We start from the raw sequence: 24,584 nt of genomic DNA on the forward strand, positions 1-24,584 counted from the left end.
CAAAAATTTCTTAGCTGTTTGTTTATTCTGAACACTCAGATGGCCTGCCTAAATTACATCTAAAACATCCTTAATCTGAACACTTTAGATTCTGCACAATCCTCATTTCTTCTCTTTCCCTCAAAAAACTTCCTATTTCTTCCCAATTCTGCAACTCGGTAGATTAAAACATGCATAAAGTTTCTGACTAGCTAGTTTAAAACAAAATGACATTTAATGTAAATATGTTATTATTATGAACTGTTAGAAATTTATAGTTGAGCACAGTCTAATTCTCAGCTCTGCAATTAACTAATTGTGCAACTTCAGACAAGCCACTTGAATTTTTTGAGTCTTAGTATCCACATCACTAAAATGAAAAAACTAGTCAGATGATCTCTCAGAGGTTGTGGCTCAAAAAAAAAAAAAAAAACCCAGTATGATTTGAATATGTAGAAGTAAAGAAACCAAAGAACAGGTGCTTTTCAATATAAAAACATACATTCAGGCTTCCGGGTTAGGAGAGGGATCCTAGCATTTCCTCACTTTGTCCCTGTGAAGCCCTTTCTGAACTGAACTTGGAGTCTATCATTTATCCAATGCTCGTTATACCACTATTGCCAGTACCAGCCTAATTTGTCAACTTTCTTGTTTGGCCCAACTCCAAAACCAATCCTGCTTTCTGCTTAGTCACACTAACCCCAGGAGTCTGAGGTAGACAACATGCATGGATTGGCAGGCACACCTCCAGGAGTTTTAACAGCAAGATATAAGGAACAGAAGAAGCTGTTCTAAGGCAACAGAAGAGACTGAATGGCTAAGTAGGAAAAAGTAATAAAAATAGTTTCTGACATTGGTATAGTCCTTCATCCTTTTCAAAGTAATTTCATATCAAATTTGCTATATACATTATTTGTCTTGAATCTCAAACTACAATATTATCTTGGAGGATCATGAAATTTTCCATCCTTTTAATGTATGGAGGGCTTAAGGGCAGAATTCTGCAGAAGCTGGGGCTTAAAGGTGATCCAGGATAGTCTAGAATATATTACAGTAATTTAATCTTGAAGAACTCTGAACACTCACATTGCTCTATTACCTCTCTCACTTTATAAATGTGAAGTTAAAAGACAGAAGTAAGTACTCAAAGAGAAAATGTCTGTCACAAAGGTAGGTAGATTGTGTTTTGTAGGTTTTTTTTTTTTTTTTTTTTGTATTCAAGAATCTTAAATTCATTTGCTGTCTTACTTCTTTCCACTACTTGCTTGTCCTATAAGTAAAAATCCATGAATATACACTTCAAATTGATATTTCAAAATGTATTATTTTCTCAAAATTGTAAATTTTATGTAAGAAAATCTGATGCTAATAAACAGACGATCTGGTAACATCGAAACTTAGACAAAACTTGATAACAACCCTTTCATCCTGTATAATTAGAAAACTGATACGTGTATTATTTTAAAATAAGCAGTAATAAAACATGTATTGAAATGGAAAAAAACTACCTGAGCAAACATAGATCTAAATCTAAACCTCATAAGGAAACTTTTAGTACAAAACAAAGGCAGGATGGGAATAATGGTCCTTGACAAATCCCTTAGGTGCCTGAGTATCTTAATGAGTAAACTAGATGCACCTGGCCTCATTAAATACCCCCCTGTGGCTCTTTCACTCTTGGGGAAAAAGAGGAATTAGACAAAGAACGTGGCAGTCTTTGCTAATATCAGGGTTATGATATCCTAAGTTTGAAACATTATCCTTTTAGAATGTTAAATTATCTTAAGAGTTAGAATGATGATGAATGAAAATGCTGATGAAAGAAGGCATGTAATTTTGAAGCAACAAACTGATTTTTTCTCAGGCTTTGGAATGTACCTTTTCTGAACCATTAGTCTGCTACTGCTTCATCTCTATTCCTCAATTTATCTGTTTACATCTCCCTGCACTTTGATTTTTGTATTCCTACTATCTAGCATAGTGCCCTTGGTAAGCACTTAGTAAGTCCTTGTTGGATTAGATTGCATTGCATAAAGTGTACAAGGGACTTGGTCTGCCAAAGATGGTTAATTTTTTAAATTGGTGAAATTTCTTACTATGAACAGTCACTTAAACAAATAGGTAATAGTATTATATAAAATGGTAAATTATGTTTATTTATTATGGTTAAGGAGACCATGGTACCACACAGTAGCTAACTGGGTTCTTGTCCTAGTTTTTTCACCTACCAGAGATGTGATATTGTCTAAGTCATTTAAGATTTAAACTTTTTGGACCTAATTTCCTTATCTATAAAATGAGAGACTTGAATGATCTCTGAGGTTCCTTCCAGATCTAAACTCTAGAATCTTATCTATGAATAGATGATCTCCAAGGTTCTTTCCAACTCTAATGTTCTATGATTCTACTTAGGTAGATTAAGAAGTAAATTAAGAAGGTTTTATGCTTTAACAAATTTACAAGGAATATATTATACAGTTGTTCCATCATTAAACAAGCAAATATCACAAAAGAATATGACATCTTACATTCGGGTAACATTTTAATTTTACATTTTAAATGTGTTACCTAAACACATGTCATTTGCTTTTCACAATAGCTCTGTGAGGTAAACAGAATAAGAATTATTATTGAAGAGAAAAAAGGTCTAGGCTAGAACTTTGGAGGTCCCAGGGGTTCTCAAAATTTTAAATAGGGGGCTAGTTCACTGTCCCTCAGACTATTGGAGGGCCAGACTATAGTAAAAACAAAAACTTTTATTTTGTGGGCCTTTAAATAAAGAAACTTCTTAGCCCTGGGTGAGGGGGATAAACATCCTCAGCTGCTGCATCTGGCCTGAGGGCTGTAGTTTGAGGATCCCTGTGACAAAATGAAAAGAACAAGGGTCACAAGACCTGGGTCCGATTTCTGTCTCAAATCACCTATTGACTAAGGATGAGTAAGTTCCTATCTCTAGCCTCTGTTTTCACTTTTGAGTAATAAAGTGGCAGAAACTAAGCATGCTCAATCTTAATTCCAGCATTCTTATCAATATAACTTTGCTGTTTCTTCATGTACTCTAACTTAATATCAGTAGATTTACTTGCATACCTGAAAAGTCAAGTCAACATTTTGTCAGAAGGATAAAGGTAAAACAATATGATGTGAGTTAAAATAGATCCAGCCAGACAAAATAAAACAAACTACTGTTGCTGAAAAGTGGAAAATGAATCAAGGAAGAGACAGCAGAGACTAACTGTCCTGTCCTACAGAAAATAAAGCAATTACTAAAAGAACAAAAAAGGCCAGAAACCATTTGGCTATCAGACACTTGTTCCTCTTTTGCCATTTAAAAAAGGTGAGTGAATATGTTAGACGATTATGAAGAGCCTTATAAAACAGGGAGAAACATGAAGAGAATAATCAGTTTGTAGAAAGATTAACATGATTAACATTAACAATTAAGTCAGACCAGCCTATAAGTTCTTGAAGATTAAACTGGAAAACAACATACACATGAAAACTATGATATTATATTATTATATGGGCTAGATACCTTAGTTGATTAGCATACAATACTAATGAAGTCGATTTCCCTTAAGATTTGATAACATTTCTTTACTGAAAACTCCATTCTTAAATTTATTTCAGAAATATCTGTTATCCTTACTATCAAGAAAATGTGGTTGACAATTCAATTCGGCATTACTGCTAGAAAAATAACTGCTTCAATTTTTTTTTTAATTTTTATTTAATAATTACTTTATATTGACACTCGTTTCTGTTCCAATTTTTTTTCCCTCCCTCCCTCCACCCCCTCCCCTAGATGGCAAGCAGTCCTTTATATGTTGGATATGTTACTGCTTCAATTTTAAATGGGAAATTGAATCTGAAACTCATAGTGTTTACTACCATTAAACTAAAATGGACTGAAACCCACAATGCTTTCTATCATTAACTTTTTTTAATTTGAAAAAAAGCGGGCATAGCCTTCAAGTGTGTTCTGAAATTGCTTACCATTAGAATTGTATAAACGGAATTGTTTTCATCCGGAGTTTCTCTATACTTAAGCAAAACAAGTTCCTAGAGCCAAGCCTCTCCTAGGTCTAAAAATAGATACCTCATTAGCTCTCACTGATGTCTGAAATTCTAGAAGTTGGAGGCATTTCACTGCTGTCAGAGGCTCTCATTAAAATGCAAGTGTTACCTGAGAAAGGTGACACTAATATTCTATTCAGGCTTTGTGTTTGGCCTGTAGTGAAATAGGTGACTTTTACTTCGGTATTTCTGTTCTATTCTCCCATTCTAATTCTTTTTTCCCTTTTTCCAAGATTCAAATCATGAAACATTTTTTTTTTCTTCCAGCACCTAACAACACTGTGCTGGGTATACAGTGATAAAAATGAAATATCTTTGGCCTTAAAGAAACAAACTCTGCTAGAGGGAAACAACATATACCCAGAGAAGTATGTAAAGTAGATGCGGGGCAATTACAAAGTAATTGGAGAAGTAAGAATTGGGAGCAGGGGAGGGAAGGTGACAAATAAAGACTTGAAGGAGATTTAACTGAGTTATGATGAGAAGGAAGAATATAGCATTAAGACCACGATGGCTGGGTCTATGATCCTGAGTTCAAATTTTGCTTCTGGGGATTGCCACGTCATCTTGTACACATTACTTAATAAAATAACTTAATAAAACATCAGATGGTTTCTTAAGTCCCTCCCACCTTTGAAGCAATTACAAAATAACAGACTTATAATTTAAAAACAAACCAAATTTATTTTCCCACATTCTGGATGTAATTTAAAAGTAATTTGAGGAAATTTGCCCTGTTTCTTGATATATAAAATGTAGATGATGGAATCTATAGAGGTATATCGTAGTTTTGTTGCAATGATCAAATGGGCGAACGGATGTAAAAGATTCTGCAATCACTAAAACTCTAAGTAAATGGGAGTGTTAATACTATAAATGCAAAAACCTCCGAATTTTCTTTACACAAGCAGAAAATGTAGGATATCTAGACATCTGAATAGATAGGTTGGGATGGAATAGGGATTCTTCATCTTTGTCATATTTTTAAATGTACAAAATAAATTACGTAGCATTACAACGGAAGCCAATTTCGCTGAAATAGCTGTTTAAAGAATATATATAAAAATCAAGGTCACGGAGTCCAGGTTCAGAGTCTCTGGAGAGCCATAGGAAGTCAGTGGGGGCTGTAAAATAAGAGGCTTTTAGGTCATTTTAATTTGGCAGATGTTTGTGGGTTGAATGCGAGGAGGGGGAATACCGGGAACGCAAGAGATTCCTTTCGCAATAATGTGAGGGGTGCTGGGAGAGAAGCAAGTCCACCAAGTCAAAACTGAATGCGATTTCCGGCTCTGCCAATAACGACTTGCAAGATTTTTGTAAAATCTCTCCGCCTCTCTGTAAACTCATTTGTAAAGATAGGTCTGAACAACTCCATAGTTCACTTCTCTGCACTTCAGAGCCATACTCGGGGAATCGCGTTCCCGTCCCACGTCACCACCCCCGCTACAATCACTTCCGCTTCCGTGGCTCTTTCCGGCAAACCTGTACAGCCTCCGAGCGCCAGGGGACGCTGAAGCCGCTCCTACGGATCCGTCTAGTCTCTCCCAGATCTCGCGACGATTTGGTCGGGGAAAACTCGCGTAGCACGCACGCCGGAGGAAACGCCAGGACCGAGCCACGCCCCAACTTCCTAAAGTCTCGCGCGAGCTGCTTCTCCGGCCTTTTGGCTTTCAGAGGGGGATCATGGCGGTGGGCAAGAATAAGCGCCTCACCAAAGGCGGCAAAAAAGGAGCCAAGAAGAAAGTGTAAGTGTTGATTGGGGTTTGGGGTACTTCAGTGGGGGTCCTCCGAGGCGGGCGGATGGGTCTCCAGCCGCGGGCCGGGCGGGATGGCGGGGATGGCGGGCGGATTAGGTTCGGCCCAGGCCAACTAGCGCCGGGGCCAGGGCCGGTAGGGGCCGCAGCCGCGAATCCGAGGAGTGGCGGGAGAAAGTGGCCGGCCCCGGTGCGCACGGGGCGGGGAGCTCAGAGCTCGCATGCCGGTCTCCGGAGCTTTGTGGCCGTAGTGTCGTGCCCAGGCCCGACCCCACGAGGAGCCGCTTCCCGGCTGACGGCCTCGATTCCCCCGGAGCCCGCCTAGGACCGGGTGGTGGTAGGGAGTCTGTTACAACTGATTGTTTCCCTATCCGTATCCTGGGAAAGCGAAGGAACGTGTGCATTGAAGCCGAGCGCCGCATGAGCGAAACTGCATTTGTACTTAAGTCGCAAAACCCGATGGGGTAGTTTGGGGCCACCCCGGCAGCCTTGGGGAAAGGGAGTACCGTGAGCCTGAGGCCTCTAGTCAGGTAGCCCGTTTGTCCCTGGCACTCGGTCACAGAAAGCATTTCTCTGGCCCTTTAAAATTGGCAAAGCCCTACAACCGTGGGAGGGTGGCTGCTGGGCGAAAACCGAGGCCCGAGTTTAAGTGAAACTAACCATTCCTTAATGGGCCGGTCTATGTCATTCGCCTGGGCAACTATTGGAGAAATGTTTGCAGGCCCTTTTGAGACGTTCCTTGAATGAGGACTCGGGCCTTCTCCTTGCGTTTCCTTAGTAGTACTCCACGTGAGAACTTACAAGATGCAACTTATTCTCAGTTTCCAGAGACCTTGAAAGGTAAAGTGACTTTCTGTGGTCTCAGGTTGCGTGTGTTGGGATTTGGACCTTAGTGACCCTAAGACCAGCTTTTTCCCCAATATATCATGCTAGATTGCAATTTGTAAAATAACAAGTAGCTAACTTAGGTTGGTATTTTTTTTCTCTCTCATTCATAAAGGGTTGATCCATTTTCGAAGAAGGATTGGTATGATGTAAAAGCACCAGCTATGTTCAACATTCGCAATATTGGCAAGACGCTGGTGACAAGGACTCAAGGAACAAGTAAATAAATATTTCTTTGGATTTGTGTATGTCTTGGAATAGTTCCTATTGCAAACCACTTTTTCTACTGGATGCTGGTGATATCAGAAATAAGGTCTGATGAGGAATAATTGATAGCTGTGATGAGTCAAAACAGTAAAAAGTTTTAATGCAGTTGAGTACAGCTTAAGACATAATAATCAAATCTTTTGGTAAAGAACAGCAAAAGATTTTAATGACGTTGAGTACAGTTTAAAACAATAATAAAAACCTTTTGGTGTAATAGTCATAAATCCTTTTGAGGTTTATAAAATGCCTTCTTCACAATAACTGAGGTGGATTTGGTCCCACATGCTTTCTTAGTTTTTCGAATTGTTTTTATCTTATTAAATGACTCTCGACATCTGTCTTTATGATAGTTCTTGTAAAGTAGGTTTGATGTTGCTGTTGTAGTTTTGTTGATAATTTAAAAAAATGATTTTGTTTTATAGAAATTGCCTCTGATGGTCTCAAGGGTCGAGTCTTTGAAGTAAGCCTTGCTGATTTGCAGAATGATGAGGTTGCTTTTCGGAAGTTCAAGTTAATTACTGAGGATGTTCAGGGTAAAAATTGTTTGACCAATTTCCATGGAATGGATCTTACCAGGGACAAAATGTGCTCCATGGTCAAAAAGTGGCAGGTAAGCATCAAATACTACATGATTAGATAGTTATAGTATTCCTTGAAGCACTTTAGTTTGTATTTTACAATAAAAGTTACAGGGGCAGGTTCCTTATGGTTCTTGGGTTCTTCTCCCCTCCCCCCAATTAAAAATATAGGCAAATATATAAAATATCTAGAGCTGGCTTCTGGACCAACTTTTTTACATGTGAGTTGGCCCCAGAGTGTGGCTGAGGAAGTATTAATAGAAACTTGTTTAGAATATTTTAAATGGAGGATATTCTGTAGATCTAGTGTTTTCATAACAGGAATTTTAAGGATAAAAATATTTTTCTAACTGGCACTTAAATTAAAATTGACATATGCTTTATTAGTATCACAGTGTACTAGGGAAGAAACCCAGGATAATATGGCACTGAAAATCAAAAGATTTAAGGCTTCGTCTTAGTTCTCTGCTTCTTTGAAACTAGTAGCAAAATCTGAGACTATTTACTTTTTAACAAGTGAGAATAATAATCCTACTTGTATCTGGTAAGATTTGAAACTGCAAAGACAGGAAAATGAGATGGTATTCTGGACTATCTTTCAGTCTTTTATCTAATATGCCAGGTAGAAGTAGTAGCATTTCAAGATTTTAATTGATGGTTATGGGAATGAATGATGACAAAATGTTTCGGGCCCAAATGATATATAATGATTACACCATTGCATTTTTTCTGAATTCCCCTATAAAGTAGGTAAGATTTCTGGGAAATTTCAAGGTTCTTTCATTTAATGATTGCATATTTGATGGAGAATTTTTGTTTCCATCCAAATAAATCCCCAGATTTTATTTATTTTTTTAACCTTTTTTGTTTGTTTACCTTTTATTAGCTTTATTTTCAACATAACTAATTTCCATTACAGTATATTGTTTTAAAATAACTTTGATACTTAATAATTGTTTTCCAGAATTTTAATTAGAACAGAAAGATTTTTTTTTTTACATTTTATTGCTTTGTTTAACGTGTTCCAATTTTTAGTAGATATTTGAATTAGAGAGGATATGGAGTTTTTAGTGTAATGGAAATAAGATCTTTTTAAAGAGACTGGGCAATCAAAAAAAGAAGCCATAAAATCTGTATACATGTGGTCTTAGGCTGATTAATGCATCTTTTTCTTTGCTTCTTTTGTGCAGATTCAGATAGTTTTATTCTTAATTTTATTTAGTTCTAACAAGTGTGCAAAAACCTATCAGCCCAATGCTATTTAGTGTGGGTGCAAATTCTATACAGATTCCTAGTTTCTGAAGTCTTTATTATGATTATAATGTTTATTATGACCTAGCATTATCAATAAAAGTTCAGTTCATTCTGCTGTTGGAGAAGATTGGGAAATGAATGCCATTCAAAAAAGTTGTTCATGTTTTGTCTTTCAACTTCACAAGAAAATCAATTACCAGAAATTTCTATCCTAGAGGGCTTTGTTTGGATAATTCAGGTTTTGTTCTTAAAATTAAGTTTGGAATACTTGAAAGGACATCATTCATGTGTCAACTTGAATAGAAATGATTATCTCATTTTATAAATTCATATGAAATTGATTTACAATTAAACTTAAACTTGTGCTTTTTCTTGACAATGGAGTTGGAAATGATTAAAATCATTTCTGAACCTGAAAAGATCGTATCTTATTTTCTAGACTATGATTGAAGCCCATGTTGATGTCAAAACCACCGATGGCTACTTGCTCCGCCTCTTTTGTGTTGGTTTTACCAAAAAGCGCAACAACCAGATCCGTAAGACCTCTTACGCCCAGCACCAACAGGTCCGTCAGATTCGTAAGAAAATGATGGAAATCATGACCCGAGAGGTGCAGACAAATGACTTGAAAGAAGTTGTCAATAAACTGTAAGTGCACAGGTTGCTGCCTTCATAGAAATAGTTAGTCTTGTGTCTGGTAATCATTGGAGTTAAGCCTAATTGCTTTGATTTTGAGTTCTCTAGACACTTTCTAACCACTTACAATCCAAGTGGTTTCTTTTGGTCTTAAATGGATACTTTTAACCTCATTACACATTCATTGTGGGGCAAAGAAGTGTGTTCCATATGTTCTAAACCAATTGGTACTGTCAAAGAAAATACTACTGTTTCTTTTCATCTTTTTGATGTTTTGTATCTATTTCCTCTAATGAAACAAGACCACAATCTAGCCTTCTTGGGCTTGTGTTCTTGTCTGTCTTTATGCAAAAAGATAATCCTGAAGTAAATGCTGCATCTCATGGGAATAAATGATGAAAAACGTTTCGGTCCCAATTGATATCTAATGATAACACACTATTCTGATATTCTCATTGCAGCATGGAGGGTTTTTTTTATAAATTGTTTCTAAATCATTAGTGGAGTGGACTTTAAAGTTAGTATTTCTTTTTAGAATTCCAGACAGCATCGGGAAAGACATAGAAAAGGCTTGTCAATCCATTTATCCTCTCCATGATGTATTTGTTCGAAAAGTCAAGATGCTCAAGAAGCCCAAATTTGAATGTAAGTAGAACTGATAGAATGAGTTTTTAAATGGGAATGAATGATGACCACAGTTTTGGTCCCAAATGATGTTTCATGCTTATACTCATTTACTGACATTCCCAAATATAGATCCGAGATTCTTCATTGCTATCCATACCTATTTGGTAAATCCTCTGTTCCTATAATAGTTAATGTGCTTTTGTTTTTGTTTTTTTTTTTTTTTTAGTGGGAAAACTAATGGAACTTCATGGTGAAGGTGGTGGCTCTGGAAAACCTTCAGGAGATGAAACGGGCACAAAAGTGGAAAGGGCTGATGGCTATGAACCACCAGTTCAAGAATCTGTCTAAGAACTTTTAAAGGTTGAAAAATAAAAATTTATCATTGTGATGGTTCTGGTTTTTTTTTTTTTTTTTTTTTTAAGGTTTTATAGTGACTAATATTTGGTGCTTGGAAAATATAAGTAATTGCCTTATGAAATTGTATAATTGCTCTGTAAATAAATTTGTAATAAAACCATGAGGATTGTCACAAGATATGACCTTGGGTTTGTCAACAATGGAAGACTTGCCAGTCTATTATAAGGTATGCCTTATAAAAGATTTCTTCATAAGGCAAATTGACTGGGTTGAGCAGAAACTAAATTCCCAGCTTTGGTATTCTCAAATTGTTTACAAAGTATTTCTAAATCCTTTTAATTCTCACAACCTTAGTGGCAAAAAGTTTTGTGTAGATGTCAGTTATTACCTCCTAAGACAATGATTACAGTCCATTGGTACCTTAGTCTTTGCTTGTCTTTTTTCTTAGCTTTGTAAGGGTTTCAAGATTTTATCTTGCAGCAGAAGAGGCAAACATGATCTCCAGAAAAACCTTAAAATTTTAACATTCTTCATTTGGTCTAGGTTTAGTGATGCTTTTTTGTGCTTTTCTTGGCAAAGAAACCAAGGCAAACCGAATTAAGCGACTTGCTTGAAGTCACAAATGACCCCATGGGTTGTACTGGGGGAGGGGGGGTGAGAGGAAGTTTATGTATTTACAGGCCTGGCTCCAAGCCAGATGGCTTAAAAATTTGATTAGCAGTATCCTGAGTCAAATTAAATTGTAATTGATAGTGATGTACATTTCTAAATCAAAATGGAACAAGGATCAGGATTTGGGGGTTTATGGACTGGAGGAAAACTTTTAAGAAAGATCAGAGGATAATGGAATTAACACAATCCCCTGTTTAGGATTCTTAGTACTTGTGAATTTGATAATTCTGTGTTGGTTATAAGGAAAAATTTCTGGAAAGGAAACCCACCTGACATTAGAAAACATGAAAAAGGCATGAATCCTTTAAAGAGTTCAAGAAGGAAAGAAAACATGGATTAATTAGAAATAGGTAGACTAAACTGACAAAATTAATAATGGGTAAATAATCCCTTTTGTGCAAGAAAAGTTTTCTTGTAAAGCAATTATAAAAGTACTGTTCAAGAATTTCAAGCTATGGCAGAAAGTGGAAGAAATGTTCTCCCAGTTCTATTTCTGCAGTTAATCTCCCACCCCGGTTTCTCAATTTAACGTATAGGTAGGGTTATCTTCAATTTACATGCTACTGTCTCACCAAAACATGATAGGTAATGTTATAAAGAACACAATTTGTCTATGTCTGGTTAAGTCACTGAACCTCTTAAGCGGCCTGTATGATGTATTTAAAGAGAATGAATCGTGCCAAAAAATGGTCACCATTTCTCTCCAAAGAGATCCACCTTGATTTAATTAAAATTCATTAATCCTAACAAGAAGCAAAGATAGAGGATTATTTTTGACAGAAACAAGTTGAATGTTGCACTTAAAATCCCTAACCACTGGACATTTTACTTTACTATTGCAAAGGCAAAGATGGCTTGAGGTTTTTCACAGTACTGATAAGGACTAAGCTACAATGGTGGGATGGTGAATGGATAAATCTCAACTATGGGTAATTTTATAGAATAGCAAATTATAGCTGAATTAAAATAGCAAATCAGAAAGCTATTTTTGGTTTATTCATGGAGTCAAAGTAAAGAAAGTGCTTGTTATGCTGTTTTTGTAGGTTTGTTGTTAGTTTTATTGCCAAAAGGAAATAGAGCTCATATAAGCTCTCAGAAAGGAAAGAATGGAAATCCTGTCTAATGTCTTTCAATATTTAACTGGAATGTTACTCCAAAACGTGAAGTTTTAATAATACAGGGGTAGGATTATTCCCTAAGGGGCAGTACTTGAAGATAAAGGTATAAGCAATGTTTTCTGCCCAATTAGGATTCTTTAAAAAATCCAGAATGTATGATCCAAACTGATGATTGGCTAAATGCTTATTTAACTTGCACAGATACCACAATGCCCAAGTTAATCAATGAATTTGCAAAAAATTAAGAACATCTTTTTTTTGTGGAAACAAGTTCTATGCGATGCTTTGTGGTTATGTGAGTATTCTTCAGATGTCTTTATAATGAATAATTTTCCAGATACCTAATCCTTTAAGAAGAAGCTATCCATGTTATAATAAATGCCATTAGAGTACACATTTGAATTTCTAGGTAGCTGCAAACACTTTAATATAAATGGTCTAGAATAAGACTGAGGATCTGAGTTGGAACTTGTCTTCTTTCTTCAATGAGATAATTCAAGGTCTGTGAAGAGTCCTCTGAAACTGGTCGATTACAAATGTTGCAAAGAAAATGTCAATCTTAATAACCCAATAAAATAAATCAATTCTATTTGTTATTTGGCATCAAGGAGAATTTCAGGATGCTTTAAAGGCCTTGATGATGATGCAATCTCCCCAGTGGTCTCTAGATGGCAATATTGCACTAAATTGGTGGCTTTCCCAATCATTTTTCCAAGTACAAGTGGAAATATAGGACTTTAAGATCTCTGACTTCCCATTAGAAGTTTTGACACACTTAGCTGGAATACTAGTGTTTATTTAGAATGGTGTTGCAATGTAATTCATGTAGCACCTGTTGATTTGACAAAAGACACAAGTGTGTTAATATTTACCAAAGTGAACATATTCAAAACTTGATCTACTCGGCAACATCTGCGTAAGATTAGTTCATCTTACCTTGAGAAAGAACTTTTAAGTCAATAAAGCCCATCATGACAAATTAACAGCACTGCTGTCTCTGGCTTTTAGTGCCTTTTGGGAGATTTGTTTTTCTTCACTATTCTCGAATATCCTGTTCTAGCCAAAACTTTTGGCAAATGTACCGACTATTGATTTTTCAGACTCATTTCCTTTTTCTCCACAAGTGAAGGACTTTTTCAAAAGTAATGATAAAGAGAATAAGCATAACCTTGTCCCACTGGCCCATGTAAAATGGGACATCTTTTATAGTGGCCTTTAATTCTTAGAAGGGAAAGTATATCTTGGAGTTAAAAGAGTAGATAAGTTCTACTGTACAAAGTAACCTTAATATCTCTCAAACTCCCCTTTAAGACAATTATAATAATACCTAATATGCCAAGCAGTGTGTAGGAGTCTTTCTATCTTCACAGTCAACTCTATAAACAATATCATATTTGGTAACCTAAAGACATTTCTTGACTATACCGTTTCTTATCTATTAAAGAATAGAAATTTTGAAGGGATTGGCAACATAATGTATTATGAAGTAGGCTTTCTTCTAAATTTTCTCCCAAATCTTTCAATTGCTTGAGAAGATTTGCAGTTTTAGCATGGAGATGGAGCCTGCAAATATTACTGGTTCCATCCTACAGCAATTACATTGAACCTAGATGAATTTTGCCTTAAATTAAAAGGCCACTTTCCATGGTGATAGTACATGTCAAAATCCATTAAGCCACATTTTGGCTTCCCATGGTTAGAATGAATGACAATGTATGGCAGCTCTATCCCTGAATCTAGAGTCGAATAATATGGGCAGCTTCAATGTTTCCCAGGGCATTTGGTGAACTAACATGAAAGTTGTGAATTCAAAGTATTCATGGATTAAAGAAAAAAATTGTTATTTGAGCAAAGAGACTTGCAGAAAGCTTTTTCAGCTAAGGTTAATAAATGGCAATTAAGTTTACAGTTATTAAGTTTTCTTGTTTATTCCCTTCTAAAAACTCATTTTAAAAGGGATTCTATTCTAAAAGTTGTGGGCTTTCAATCAAATTACAGAGGATTTGAATTTCAAAATAAGAAGAAAGAAAAATTCAAGGCAAAAGTGGTTTTGTTGGCAAAAACATGCAAAGTGGTAAATAAAACCAGCAGATCTAGCCCGGGTCTTTTAAATCTTCACCTGTGCTCCCATTCCCACTCTTAATAATCCACCCTATAACACAACATAACACAAGATAAAACAACAAATGGATTTCTAAACTATTAGTAAGTTAAGGATTATCATACATACAATATTGGGCACGTAATAGACTATTGACTGAAAGTAAATTGGCACAAGGCATGAGATTTATATACAATATTTTTTCACCCAAATTCAAGCCTTCGAACATAATTTGGAAAATTTTATATTTTTAAACATATTTCTCTTCTGCCAATGTGTTTGGAAGATTGTCTTTAACTTCCTTAGTTCAGGCTCATAAATTATAATTGATTTGGTCTTATAAATCAACTGCTTTGACCAGGGGCTGGAATCCATCATGACTGCCAGCAGGACAGTGGCTTTACTTATTTTAATCTCCATGCAAGGATAAGCAGAGAAAAGATAAACAAAAAAGTACCCAGTGAAATTGTCTACAGGGCTGACTTACGTCACCTCTGAAGAAATTTGCTCTGGGTATCTGCTTGCTGTTTTGACAGTTGCTCTGCAGTCTGAGACTTTTGCATATGATTCATATTGCAGCAATAGAAGCAGCCACCGCTTATGTATTACTGAGGTAATTCAAAGAAAATGAATTTTTCTCTGGATACTAGTAATTGTCACAGGAGTGTTCTCAGATGCAGAGCTGTGCTAGGTGATAGCCCTAATAAAGTAAAGCATATGTTGAGGAAAGAGAAAGAACTATGGCTGGCAGGTAAGTATTAGGAGCTTTAGTGAGGCGTATTTCAAGGGTGTTTTGGAGGTTTTACAAGGCAAGAAAGTTACAAGGATTAAAATGTACCAGTCTTTCCTTCTTCCCTCCCAATCCCTGTTAGAGACTGCAGTCTTTGAATGCGGCCATTACAGGGCATTATTACACCCTGTGCTGGGAAGATTTTCAGGAGCCTACCCAGTATAAAGCAGGGAATTGCCCTTAAAATAAAGGATATGTACCCAAGCTGTTATAATTACATTTGAATATCAAAAAATGTAGTTTGTTACCAATCATATCATGATAATTAAGATATATAGAAAGCATAAATGTCATTTTAAAGGAAAAAAATTCATAAGCAAGGTTAATTCACTTGTACTTTTAACACCCCAAATACACACAAGTAACGGTCTGCTTGAAAGACTTTCCCACTCCCTCAATTTTCCCTGCTGAAAACTAGAAATGACCCTGCTAATTCTGCTTGGGTTCTTTTAGATTATCCACAGTGTATGGGTTTAACTTGTACATGCTTCTATCATGAATGAAAATGTAAAACAAAACCTAGACCTTTTCCACTTTCAGGAAATTCTAGGGTACCATGTTACACACTTTGCTTACAGTAAAAAAAAAATAGTGCAAAAACATGTATTTGATAGTCAAAGTAATAGTTCAAGTGATACCAAAGGCAAGGGACATTTTTGTACTGGCTGAGTCACATGCTTCTTCCCATTGAACAAACACTGTTCATTCTTAGGATGCTTGTAGAACCTGAATGTAGTTTTTGGGAAATATTCCAGATTTTCCTGCTCGTTCTCCACTCATCCAGTCTTCATCTACAGATTCCAGCTCTGCTATTATATCACCAGCCTGCAGGAAGAGATGGTTTTTAAATGGTGAATAGCTTCTCTTGAGTGAAAGCATTGATAGCAGGACTATCTGGAGAGATCCTATGATTCAGCTCCCTTTTCTCTATGTCAAACAATAATCTTAGTTACTTAGAAAAGCAGTGAACAAAACAAAACACAATGGTGAAATGCATCTAATGATGTCATTTGTTTTGATGTTCCTTTTTCTTAAATTCTTGCATTTATTAATTTCTCATGTTCAGTTTTTACCCCACTTGTATTTCCCTCCCTACCAATAAAAATCCTCTCAAAACTAGTATTGCCTTTAAAGGGCTCTTCTTGTGGAAGGAGGAGGGAAGAAATAATTTCAATCTTCAATTCACTCCCACTGGTCCCATAGACTCCCTCCCTTTATTTGCCCCCACAGATCCTAATTGTCTTGTTTTTATTCTTCCAAGTTCTACACCATCTTTCATACACAAGACACTAAAATATTTATTCCTAGATCAACATAACCAAAAATTCCAAATTTACAAGGCCCTTAGAAATCACCTACTTTAACTGTACCTGAACAGAATCCCATCTAAAATGATACGGCATTCAGTTTCTGCTTATAAAACTCCAGTGAAAGAGAAGCTACACTAGAGTGAAGAGGTTTTTCCTTATATAAAGTCTAGATCTTTTTGTTGGCAATTTCCACCTATTACAGATATTGGCTCTATGTTCATTATTTTTGTCTATTCTAATTCTCTTTTACTTAAGCCTTCAAAAGACAAAAGGGATAATTTTTGAAGTTAGAATCAGAAGAATTGTAGATCTTAGAAACCATTCAATTCAGCTTTTCAACTTAATAGATAAGGAAGCCCTAAAGAGATTATGTGACTTACCCAAAATCTTAGAGTTAATGACATTACATAATATATTTTGGTTCCTGCTCTGTAGTTTCTAATTATTTCCTGGATTCTAACTTTAAAGCAATAGAACATTTGGGTGTTTTTGATACTGATATGACTATCTGATTTCAAAAAAAAATCTTTGAAAAGAATCAGGATAAGTGGGTTTATTTATGATTCTGAGGGTGCTTCTTGGGAAAAAACTGTATAGTTTAGAACTCTGGGTTTTCCTTTGTTTTCTACAATTTTCTATTGGCAGAAAAACCACTGGTTGTCAACTGTCATTAACTCTTAGTGCCTGTTTCAAATATACAGAGGTCCAACTGGGCAAATTAATTATGAAATAATTCAACATATAAAGAGTGAAGCTTCTTCAGTTCCATGGATTATAACTAACATCAATTTTAACAGATTCTCCCATAAAAACTATACATTCTGCTAAAGAAACAATGTAACCATCACTCATTCTATGGGGAGTCTTGAGTGAGGTACAGAGAAAAGGAGGATGAAGAGAACTGCCTTTCTGAGAGAAGTTTCAAGTTGTATCTTATAAAGAAGGATAAAGATAATTTTTGAGAAAAGACTTTAGTATCCTGAGCATTGACTATTGGGACTATGTTTCAAAAACTGAGAATCACAGTTATGATGATGGTTAAAGATGATGTTGGCGATGATCTCTCATAAATGCCATATTGTCTATTTTATTTTTTTGTCATACCATAAACTTGACTAGCATCTTTTAAAGTTCAGTTCAAATGCTCCCTTTCTCTTATATGAAAACTTTCCTGATCCTTTCAACTGCAGTGACTTCTCTCCACCAAATTATCCTGTATTTATTTCCCATATATTTTACATAGGCTTATTTTAAACATATTTGAATGTGTACAAATTGTCTTACCGTAGAGAATGTAAGCTCTCTGAAAGAAGGAACTTTTTTTTATATCTTTGTATCCCTAGGCCATAACACAGATTCTCACACAGGAAATTGCTTAATAAATGCTTATTGATTTGTTAAGTTTTTATTTATTTTTTACTAACCTCCAAAGTAACTTCATTCTAAATATTCCTTAATTTTTCTATTCACTGTGTGGTATACCAACTTAATTAAAGTGGCAAAATACTAGAAAGTACAGGTTGCTTGGTCCTACTTTCATGGGAAATGTAGCCAAATATATGTGTTCAGTGATTAGTCTCTTTGGTTAAAAGTTTCTGCCACTACTAGATCTGATTTCCAAAGAAATCATAAAAGAGGGAAAAGGAACTACAAGGGCAAAAATGTTTTACAGCAGCTATTTTTGTAGTGGCAAAGAATTAGAAAATGAGTAGATGCTCATCAATTGGGGAATGGCTGAAGAAGTTATGGTATATGAAAGTAAAGGAACATTATTGTTTAAAAAATTATGAACAAGCTGATTTTTTAAAGGCCCGAAATTATTTATATGAAATAATGCTGAGTGAAAGAAGTACAACCAGGAAAACATTGTACTCAGCAACAGCAGGATTGTGTAACAATCAACTGATAGACTTGGTTCTTCTCAGTGGTTCAGTGATCCAAAGCAATCCCAATAGACTTTGGATGGAAAAAGCCATCTACATATAGAGATCAATACATACTACTTTCATGTTTTTTTCTTGTTTTTTTTTTTTTCTCCTCATAATTTTTCTCTTTTGTTCTGATTTCTCTCTCCCCACTTGATTCACATGGAAATATATATAAAAAAAGAATGTATTAAGTTACCCTTATTAAAATGGATTGACATATTAACCTTAAATAGTTAGCTTAATGAATGATATATAGAGTGAATTTTTAAAGAAAATAGTCAAAAAAAAAGTTTACTGCATGTAAGATTCGACAGAACCTACACGACCTGGACCCATGTATTGTTTTTCAATAGCATGTTAATGGAAATTCCTCTACCATGGATGTGGAAAAGTTATCCTTTACTAGTTCTAACTACAAATATTTGGGTATTCTCCAGAAGCAAAAATTACAAGGCCAAGGTTTGAATATTTGGATCACCAGGATGATAAGCCAAAATCAATTGTTTTAAGTGCTTTTGCAAATTATTACCATCCTCTACATTTTTAACTATGAATATAATTGCTTCTAGAAATTTAGAGACCAAGATTTGTGATCTTGTGTCCATTCTTGGTTTATGATTCCCCAATACATTCTTCAAGGCTAAAAAGACATTTTAGATTTTATAGCTTTGAAAGAATTGTAGAAAGCTGACCTTGAAGGAAAGCTCATCTTCGTTCTCTCCATGGAAATCATATAAAGCCTTGGCCTTTTCTTTCTTCCGTCCTGAAGCAGGTATCAATTTTGACTCAGCTATGGAACCTGACCAATAAATACACAGACTTAGAAGATATTGGGCAAAAATGTAGTTCTATTAAAAAAAATACTCCATCCTTACAGGATTTATTGTTTCTAAGTAACCATTAAGTTCTTCCACTTTCAAAGGGGATAGAGGAAAGGGTTTTTCCTAATAGTGGAAAACTTATGCAAAATCTAAATCAGTAGAAAGAATAAACCACTTAGAAAGATAGGAGTTTTAAATATGATACACTCTACTCAAAAAAAAAAAAAAAAGCCAACCCATTTAAATCGGTTTAAACACAAAATACACAAAGCTTACTTTATTATTTTAAAAAGATAAGTAGAGAAATAATTTTTTAAGAGTTCAACATAGTAATAAGAAAAGGACTTGCTTGGAGTTTTGAAGTCCTCCTCCTCTCTTTTCAGTAAAGCATCCTTTCATTGATGTTAAAAGTAGACATGAAAATTACAAGAGACTAAAATCTCTATCTCTCTCAGGGAAGCATCATACCAAGGCAGGGCTGAACAAAGACTGCTGGGAAGATTCCTTCAGTGTTGTTCAATCTGCCCCTATACCAATCAGAGTCCAGATGCTCAATGATTAAGATACGATCTCCCTTTTTAAAGGGCAAGTCTTCATTAGTTTCTGCTGTAAAATCATGGAGGGCTTCACACCATTCACCAGAACAATGATCCTTCTGTCAAAAAAAAAAAAAAAAAAGTTAGATGGTAGGAAATGTAAAATCTAATATTAAGTTGGCTTCTACAAAGCTAAAAAGAAAAAAAAAACCATTAGAATCAAATTTAGTAAGTTTAATTTGCCTATTTTGCCAGCCATTATACTTAGTACTGATGATATACAATCAAAAATTAAATAATCTCTACTTTCATTGGGGGAATTTGGCTGACAACGTGGAAGGAAAGTGAAGGGGATATGAAATTTCAAAATCTTAAAAAAAAAAAAAAAAGATTCTTTTCAAATAACAATGACAGAGTTTATATGTGTTTTTAATAAAAACTAACAGTTGTACATTGCTGTAAGGTTTGAAAATGCTTTTGGTATATTATTTCTTTATTCTCATATGACTCCTGTAAAGTAGATGTTTTAAGTATCCCCATTTTAGGGATTATCTTTTTCTCTAAAATTGCTTTTCATTCTGACTTAACTATTTCTACTGGTGGCTTTATCATTCACTTTTCTCTCATGTTCACAACCTTTGTTTTTTTTTTTTTTTTTTTTTTTTTTTTTACCACCCCTCTCCCCCAAATCTCCTGCCATAGCCAATTAATTAGCAAATCTTGCCAGTTCTGCATCTTCACGCCTAACATCTCTCCTACTGGTCCCTTCTCTTCAAGCACATAAGCCCTCATTACAATCAGTCTGGACAACCACAATAGTTTCCCACTAGATCTTCCTGCCTCTATTCTTTTCTCACTCCAAACTACTTTTGTTTGTCTAATGTTCCTCATACCTATCAGTACTCCAGACAAATTCATCAGAACTTTTTTTTTCCTTTATTTTTTAATTTTAAATTTTATTGATTTATTTATTTTTTCTCATCAGAACTTCTGCAGTTCTCATTGAATATATTTCATATTCTGACTTCCAGCTACACTGGATTACTTACTTACTTCTAGACAGCATGCCTTTCCTACCTGCTTTTTCTTATTATCCCTTCTATTTTTGGACCCTACTTCTAAACCTCGGTATCTGTTGAATTCCTCATATCTGCCCTTCAAACTCAATTCAAATGCTACTTCTTGTAGGAAACGTTTCCTATTGGAAAGGATTTTTCCTCTCTTTGAGAGATCACATGCACTTAGTATTACAGTTACTTATTTATATATCCTATTATCTCTACTTGACTGTAAGTTACATGAGGGCAGAGATGATATCAATTGTATTTTGGGGCTGGGGTTGGAAATGCTCCACCATGCACAAGAAAGCCTTTCTGATTTAGGAAGCAAGGAAGGCCGTACATAGGTTCCTATGTAGGAAGGAATAGGTAAAGCAAAAAAAGCCCAAGTCAGCCACCACCGAAATGATAATGAGCTAGAAAGCCAATGATGAAAACTTTGATTGGAAGAAAGACCAATCCCAGTCTTAAATATTCCAAAGGAGGCTGAGACCAGGAATGGTGTCATATTAGCAAAGAGATTTTGATACAAGGAGAATAATGAAAGTCCGAGTTCTATGACATGTTCTCCCCTCCTCCCATTTGTTATATTCCATTTCCTATAGGTAGAAACATGGTTTTTAATTTTTTTTATATTAAATTTTTTTTAAAAATCAAAATCCACTGTCTCTCCCAACCACCCGAACCCTTGCAACAATGAATTGGCTGGGTGCCACACCTGTTACCAGGAAGACATGAGTTCAAATTGTGCCTCAGAAATTTTCAAATTTCCCCTCTATTTATTCAATTTCTCATCTGCAAAAGTAGCATCTCCCTCCCACGGTTGTATCAAATGGGATAATAATTATAAAGCACCTAGGACATTGCCTGATGTAGAGTAAGTCCTATATAAACATTAGTTATTGTGATTATCATGAAGCAAAATAAATTCCTGTATGGGCTATGTCTAAAAAATATGTGGAAAGCAGAGTTTTGTGTATGGCCTTTAATATAAGACCTCACCACAATCGCCTCTAAATTTGCTTAAAGTGAGTAAGTGCCACATTGTTCTCCAAAGATACTTTAAAGATACTGGACAGTTATCCAAACTCTCTATTTCTCCCACAGCCTAGCATAAGGCTATCACATAGTAGATAATTGATAAATATTTGTTGAATTAGAATGAAATTGATTTTGTGAGGATGATCAAGCAAAGGGAAAGTAATATGACATGGAGAATACTTGTTTCTAATATCAATCTTTTTGTCCCAAATGTGTGATCGGGATCAATAATGTTGGAAATGAACTTTGTTTAAAAAAGATCTTGCCCTGGATAGCAGAAGTAGAAGCAGTTGGGGAAAGTAGCAAATTCTGGTCTGCTCTAAGGAAAAATGGCCTAACTATCTCAAAAAGAAATGGTCTCACTTGGAAGGTAGTGGATCCTCCCTTACTGGAAGTGTTCAAGCAGAAGACTGAATGACTATTTGTGAAGCAATGTTGAAGAGGCCATTCGTGTTCCCGTCTTGGGTTGGACTGTAGGGCCCCTGATCTCCCTCCTAACTAAGAGTTGATGACTGAAAAAGGAACTCATCTCCACTGGGAACAGCTGTGGTCTCTCTTTCAAGTGACCCATTTCTCTCGCTCCAAAGGATAGCATGTAATTATTAAGAAGGACCTGTGGCTTCCATGCCCCATGGACAGCATGAGATTGAAAGAACAAGTCAACATCTTTTCAAAAGACAGGACTGAAAGCAATAGAGGGCCCTGTCTAATTCCAGTGAAAATTTGACAAACATAATAGTTCTGTCAGGCCAAGCTTTCCAAAATATGTCAAACAAAACAATAAGCCATCCATTTTTACTGTTTAGTTTAAACATATCTAAAAGTCAAGGTAGTATGCTCTGTCCATTTTTTAAAAATTTCATTCATGTTAATTAATTTAATTCCCCAAATACAATGGTTAAGGATGGACTATTTCATTTTTCTGTGTAATACATGTAGTCAATTTTTTTCAGTTCATTATAATGAATATCCTTAAATCTAAGACTTTATATTTATCTAGCCTAGGAAGCCTACCTGTAAATGTGAACCAGAAGCATTACTCCTTGTATTCTGTGGAGTTCTTTTACCTATATTAAAACAAAAAAAAAATTAAATTCCATATAAATTTAAGGAATTATTTAGTTTGACATTTATCTTCTGGCACAATTTCTTTCTAAAAAGTATGTGTATATATTTTTACTTCTCCAATGTCATGTTAAAACAATTTTTTAAAACTTTTTTTGCTTTTCATTTTTGTTTTGAATTACAAATTCTATCCCTTCCTTCTTCCTTCCCCTCCCTGTTCCGAGACAGTAAGCAATCAGATATAGATTATACATGTGCAATCATGTAAAACATTTTCATATTAGTCATTTTGTAAAACATATGAATAAAAGAAAAAGAATGAAAAAAAAAAACCAAAGTGAAAAATAGTCTGTATTCAAATAAAATCAGTTCTTTCTCTGGAGGTAGATAGTATGCTTCACTGTGAGTCCTTTGGGATTGTCATGAATCATTGCTGAGAATAGCTAAGCCATTCAGAATTCATCAAACAATATGCATATAATGTTCTTCTGGCTCTGTTTATTTTACTTTGCATCAATTCATGTAAATTTTTACAGATTTTTCTGAAATCATCCTGCTTGCAATTTCTTATCGCACAATAATATTCCATCACAATCATATACTATAGTTTATTTAGCCTTTCCCTAATTGATTTCTGATTCTTAGCCACCAGAAAAAGAGCAGCTATAAACTTTTTGAACAAATACGTCCTTCCTCTGTTCCCACTTTTTTTTTTTTTTTGGAATGTCTTGGGATATAGACCTAGCAGGGGTATTGCTGGATCAAAGGATATGCAGTTTCACAGCCCTTTAGACATTTTCTTTTGTTTGTTTTTGGTACAATTTCTAAAGATATATATGATCATATTCTTTGAATGCTTATATAGTTCTTTATAGTTCACAAAATATTTTCTTCAAAATAATAATAATATAAGGATTAAGAAGAAATGGTCAGAAAAGGTGAGTTTTCTATCCTAGTTCACATGACTTACAATAAGTGTCCAAGCCCAGATCTGAACCCAGGGTCTCTATACTTCAGGTTCAGTGCTCAGCTTTTTTTTTTAGGTAGAGTGGATATTGGGAGAATGGACTGGTGATTTCATCAGTGTAGGAAGCACTCTTCAACGATCATCAGATCAGGAACTCCCTTGTAACTTATTCTTAAGAGAAATACCTGGGGAGACCGAAAAGCTAAGTCACTTGCCCCAAGTCACCCTGACAATAGGTACTGGGGACAGGATTTGAAGATTGCTCCTTGATCCATTATGGAATGCTGCCTTTAACATATGTGTGTGTGTATAAAACACACACACATATGTATACACATACATATACACTTATATATGCGTCTGTGTGTCTATATTTTATAATTGAAATGCATCCATGACTGTTTTCATTCTGTACAACTATTGTCCATGACCTCTTCTAAGTTCACCAATGTATTATGACCCTTTCCTGATTTCTCATGATTGCAAAGATAGCAAATGAGGGCATGGGCTCTTCATGGGTTATTCCTTATTTTTACCACTGCACCAGCCCTTCTTTGTTCATTCACACATTTCTTTAATGACAGACTTTCTTTTGTAACATGTTTAATATCTTATACAAATATAAACTTAAAATTTTTCTTTTATTCACCTTGTTTTTCTTTTTCTTCTTTGTGCAAACTTGGGAAATATCCTCATTTCTGACTTGTCACATTTTGTCATTCTTTGCATGCATTTGCATGTGACTTACTCAAAACAAATCAAA

The 24,584-nt window shown here is 35.2% G+C and overlaps 2 protein-coding genes and 3 non-coding genes across 7 annotated transcripts in view; 4 read left to right on the forward strand and 1 right to left on the reverse strand.

Annotated features, from left to right (window-relative positions):
- Positions 1-5,688: 5,688 nt before the first annotated feature.
- On the forward strand, positions 5,689-10,445 carry RPS3A (ribosomal protein S3A). Its single transcript, XM_051965739.1, has 6 exons — positions 5,689-5,801; positions 6,811-6,914; positions 7,385-7,572; positions 9,234-9,442; positions 9,966-10,075; positions 10,284-10,445. Exons 1-6 carry the CDS (start codon positions 5,740-5,742, stop codon positions 10,403-10,405), a joined length of 795 nt encoding a protein of 264 aa, XP_051821699.1. The 5' UTR covers positions 5,689-5,739; the 3' UTR covers positions 10,406-10,445.
- On the forward strand, positions 8,206-8,276 carry LOC127542215 (small nucleolar RNA SNORD73). The gene has a single exon (XR_007948600.1). It is a non-coding gene; the product is annotated as a small nucleolar RNA SNORD73 (small nucleolar RNA).
- On the forward strand, positions 9,818-9,881 carry LOC127542216 (small nucleolar RNA SNORD73). The gene has a single exon (XR_007948601.1). It is a non-coding gene; the product is annotated as a small nucleolar RNA SNORD73 (small nucleolar RNA).
- LOC127542217 (small nucleolar RNA SNORD73) lies at positions 10,111-10,175 on the forward strand. The gene has a single exon (XR_007948602.1). It is a non-coding gene; the product is annotated as a small nucleolar RNA SNORD73 (small nucleolar RNA).
- A 2,155-nt stretch (positions 10,446-12,600) lies between the features above and the next one.
- Positions 12,601-24,584, reverse strand: part of SH3D19 (SH3 domain containing 19) — a 207,934-nt gene continuing 195,950 nt past the window's right edge. For 2 of the 3 annotated variants that reach the window (XM_051965737.1, XM_051965736.1), the window contains 4 exons: positions 22,804-22,856; positions 19,623-19,809; positions 19,026-19,132; positions 12,601-15,920 (listed from right to left, as the gene is read on the reverse strand). In XM_051965737.1, the coding sequence (XP_051821697.1) occupies positions 15,804-15,920; positions 19,026-19,132; positions 19,623-19,809; positions 22,804-22,856 (464 nt within the window). In that variant the 3' untranslated portion in view covers positions 12,601-15,803. The remainder of the gene's footprint in view (positions 15,921-19,025; positions 19,133-19,622; positions 19,810-22,803; positions 22,857-24,584) is intronic. The other variant, XM_051965738.1, reaches the window with a different exon arrangement.

This window comes from Antechinus flavipes, chromosome 6 (assembly GCF_016432865.1).
Source record: "Antechinus flavipes isolate AdamAnt ecotype Samford, QLD, Australia chromosome 6, AdamAnt_v2, whole genome shotgun sequence".
NCBI lineage: Eukaryota > Metazoa > Chordata > Mammalia > Dasyuromorphia > Dasyuridae > Antechinus > Antechinus flavipes.

What these genes read in the sequence shown, in the direction of transcription:
- RPS3A (XM_051965739.1), top strand. Translation starts at nt 5,740, where the DNA reads ATGGCGGTGGGCAAGAATAAGCGCCTCACCAAAGGCGGCAAAAAAGGA. An exon ending in AAAGGAGCCAAGAAGAAAGT is followed by an intron (nt 5,802 to 6,810) that starts GTAAGTGTTGAT and finishes TCATTCATAAAG; the next exon opens with GGTTGATCCATTTTCGAAGA. An exon ending in CCATGGTCAAAAAGTGGCAG is followed by an intron (nt 7,573 to 9,233) that starts GTAAGCATCAAA and finishes CTTATTTTCTAG; the next exon opens with ACTATGATTGAAGCCCATGT.